General features: G+C 56.2%; 1 protein-coding gene across 1 annotated transcript in view; it reads left to right on the forward strand.

The window, feature by feature from the left end:
* Positions 1-814: 814 nt before the first annotated feature.
* Xylt1 (xylosyltransferase 1) overlaps positions 815-2,126 on the forward strand; it is a gene marked incomplete at its 5' end in the record, with an annotated part of 222,874 nt that continues 221,562 nt past the window's right edge. Inside the window, one exon of the mRNA XM_048790068.1 lies at positions 815-898. Coding sequence (XP_048646025.1) covers positions 815-898 — 84 coding nt within the window. The remainder of the gene's footprint in view (positions 899-2,126) is intronic.

Consider the following 2,126-nt stretch of genomic DNA (forward strand, 5'->3'; position numbering starts at 1 on the left):
GTATTGAGGCCATGTCTCAGCCCTTCTGTCCACTGGAAGTAACGTCCTCTCTGCAGTCCTACCCCTACTCCAGGAAACTCCCCAGGGCCAATCTCTGCTTTCCATTTTTATAGAATGACCTTGTTCCTCACCCACAGCTTAGAAGCTGAATGTGATTGCAGTAGCTTTAAGTAAAATCATCAACTTCCATTTGGCAAACCTGACGTGGTCCCTACTCTGCGTGGGCCACCAGGCCTGGAGACCGGGGCATTCTGAGCTCACAGCTGCAGAACACTTTGAAGGTCAAGGTGCTGCAGTGGTTTGGGACTCTGGGGCCACACAGCCTGGGTTTGCATCCCTCCACCTCTTCCTGTCTGTGTGAGCTCAGGCAAGTGGCTGTACCTCTCTGAGCCTCCATGTCCTGATTTCTGAGATGGAAGGAAGTGAAGTTATGCGCGTCTCTTGCTTCCTGTGGAACATAGAAGTCATCCCAGAGGTGCACAGGGAGGGTCCAGCCGCTCACAGGCGGGGAGGGAAACGGAGTTGGTGAGAGACGGTCAGGCCCTGGCCAGAGGGCACTAGGCTTTTAGCGCACTGGACGCCCTCCTGCCTAGGCTGGACACTGGCACATAGTAGGGCCTTTGTAAATGCTGGTGGAATGAATCGTGAAGACTCCTGAGGTCCTGTCCTGTAGGGTCGTTGACCTCCCCAGCTCTGAGGTTGGACTTGGGTGCACTGACCCACAGCCGCCTGCAGTCAGGGGCAGGGCCTGGCACAGCCCGGGCCCGTGTCCTGTGGCTGCTTCCTTCTCAGAAGCTGCTGCTTCCTCTTTTAAAACTTTCTTTGTGGTAGAGAAGGCGTGGAGGTGCCGGGCTCTGCGGGGACTGTGCCTTGGAAGGAGAAGTTTCCGGAAGGTCAGGTATGGTTCCCTGAGCTTGGCCTGGGCTTCTGGGGGCGCCCCTCTGGCCCTGCCCTTCCTTCCACTCCAGGGTCTGTGTGGCAAGTTGGCGTTGGTGAGTCTGGTGCGTCACTCCAGGGCAGGTCCCAGGGTGCTGCAGGTGTCCCCAGCCCTCGCGCTGGGCCCCTGCCTCGGGTCAGGTGGCGCCAGGCGGGACCCTGAGCGTCTTCCCCAGAGGAATCCCAGGGCATCGCCCGACTGCCTGAGTCAGGGGCCCGTCCAGCGCTGTGGGGAGAGCAGCTGGGACAGACCCAGGCCACGCAGCGCTGAGCACCTACTGTGTGCCGCCTGGGCTCGGGCAGCCCATTCATCTGCATAAATAGCCACATGGGCGTCACCAGGTCACCAATTCCATTTTATAAGATGATTAACCCCAGGGCTCCAGAGAACCAGCTTCCGTAGGGTCCCTAACCCAGATCTTTTGTGTCACCCCCCCCCCACGTTTTTTTCCTTCTGAATCTCCCTCTTTATGATGCCTTTGTTTTCAGAAATTGAAGAAATGCACTTACTGTTGGACACTTAATATTGCAAAGCACTGTGGATGGACCTCCATGGCCAGAAAGAAAGGGGGGGGGGTCTTGGAAGGGAATCCCTGGAGCCCCGGGAGTGTGATGACGTGCTGTCCCCTCCCCTTTGAGGCTGGGACATGCCTCGTTCCAGGATGTGCCCAGAATAACGTTCACCCGAACACCGCTTGACATTGACGGTGACGGAGACAGTCCAACCCCAGCTGGGGCCGGGAGGAGGAGGGCTGCGAGCCAGGGCAGGCCACCGCAGGACTGTCCACTTCGATAAAGCCCCGGCTTAGAAAACCCCAAACACGCTAAAGTGGATACTGTGTTGGGATTTACGCCATGCTCTGTGAGGGGCAGCCCCAGCCCCATAAATACATGTCCGAAATCCAAATGGAATGTTAAGGGCGCCAAATGGAGTTCTCAAAAGGACCGGAGCTAAGATGTAGTTTGCTGGCCCTTGATAAGCTCAGCCGAGATGTGTATAAGAGAACAGGTTCACGCTGACCCTGTGAGTGACAGACAGGGCCTCGGGCTCAGCATCTCTCCTGAACTTTTGTTTTCTAAATTTTCCACAGTGAACATGTGTTTCTTTAATCAGAAAAGATAACAGAAGTCATGGGTTCATTCTGCATTCAAGCTGGTAGCTAGAGCTGCCATTGCTTCTCCTCCCCCCT

The sequence above is a fragment of the Marmota marmota genome, unplaced genomic scaffold (genome assembly GCF_001458135.2).
Source record: "Marmota marmota marmota unplaced genomic scaffold, marMar, whole genome shotgun sequence".
Lineage (NCBI taxonomy): Eukaryota > Metazoa > Chordata > Mammalia > Rodentia > Sciuridae > Marmota > Marmota marmota.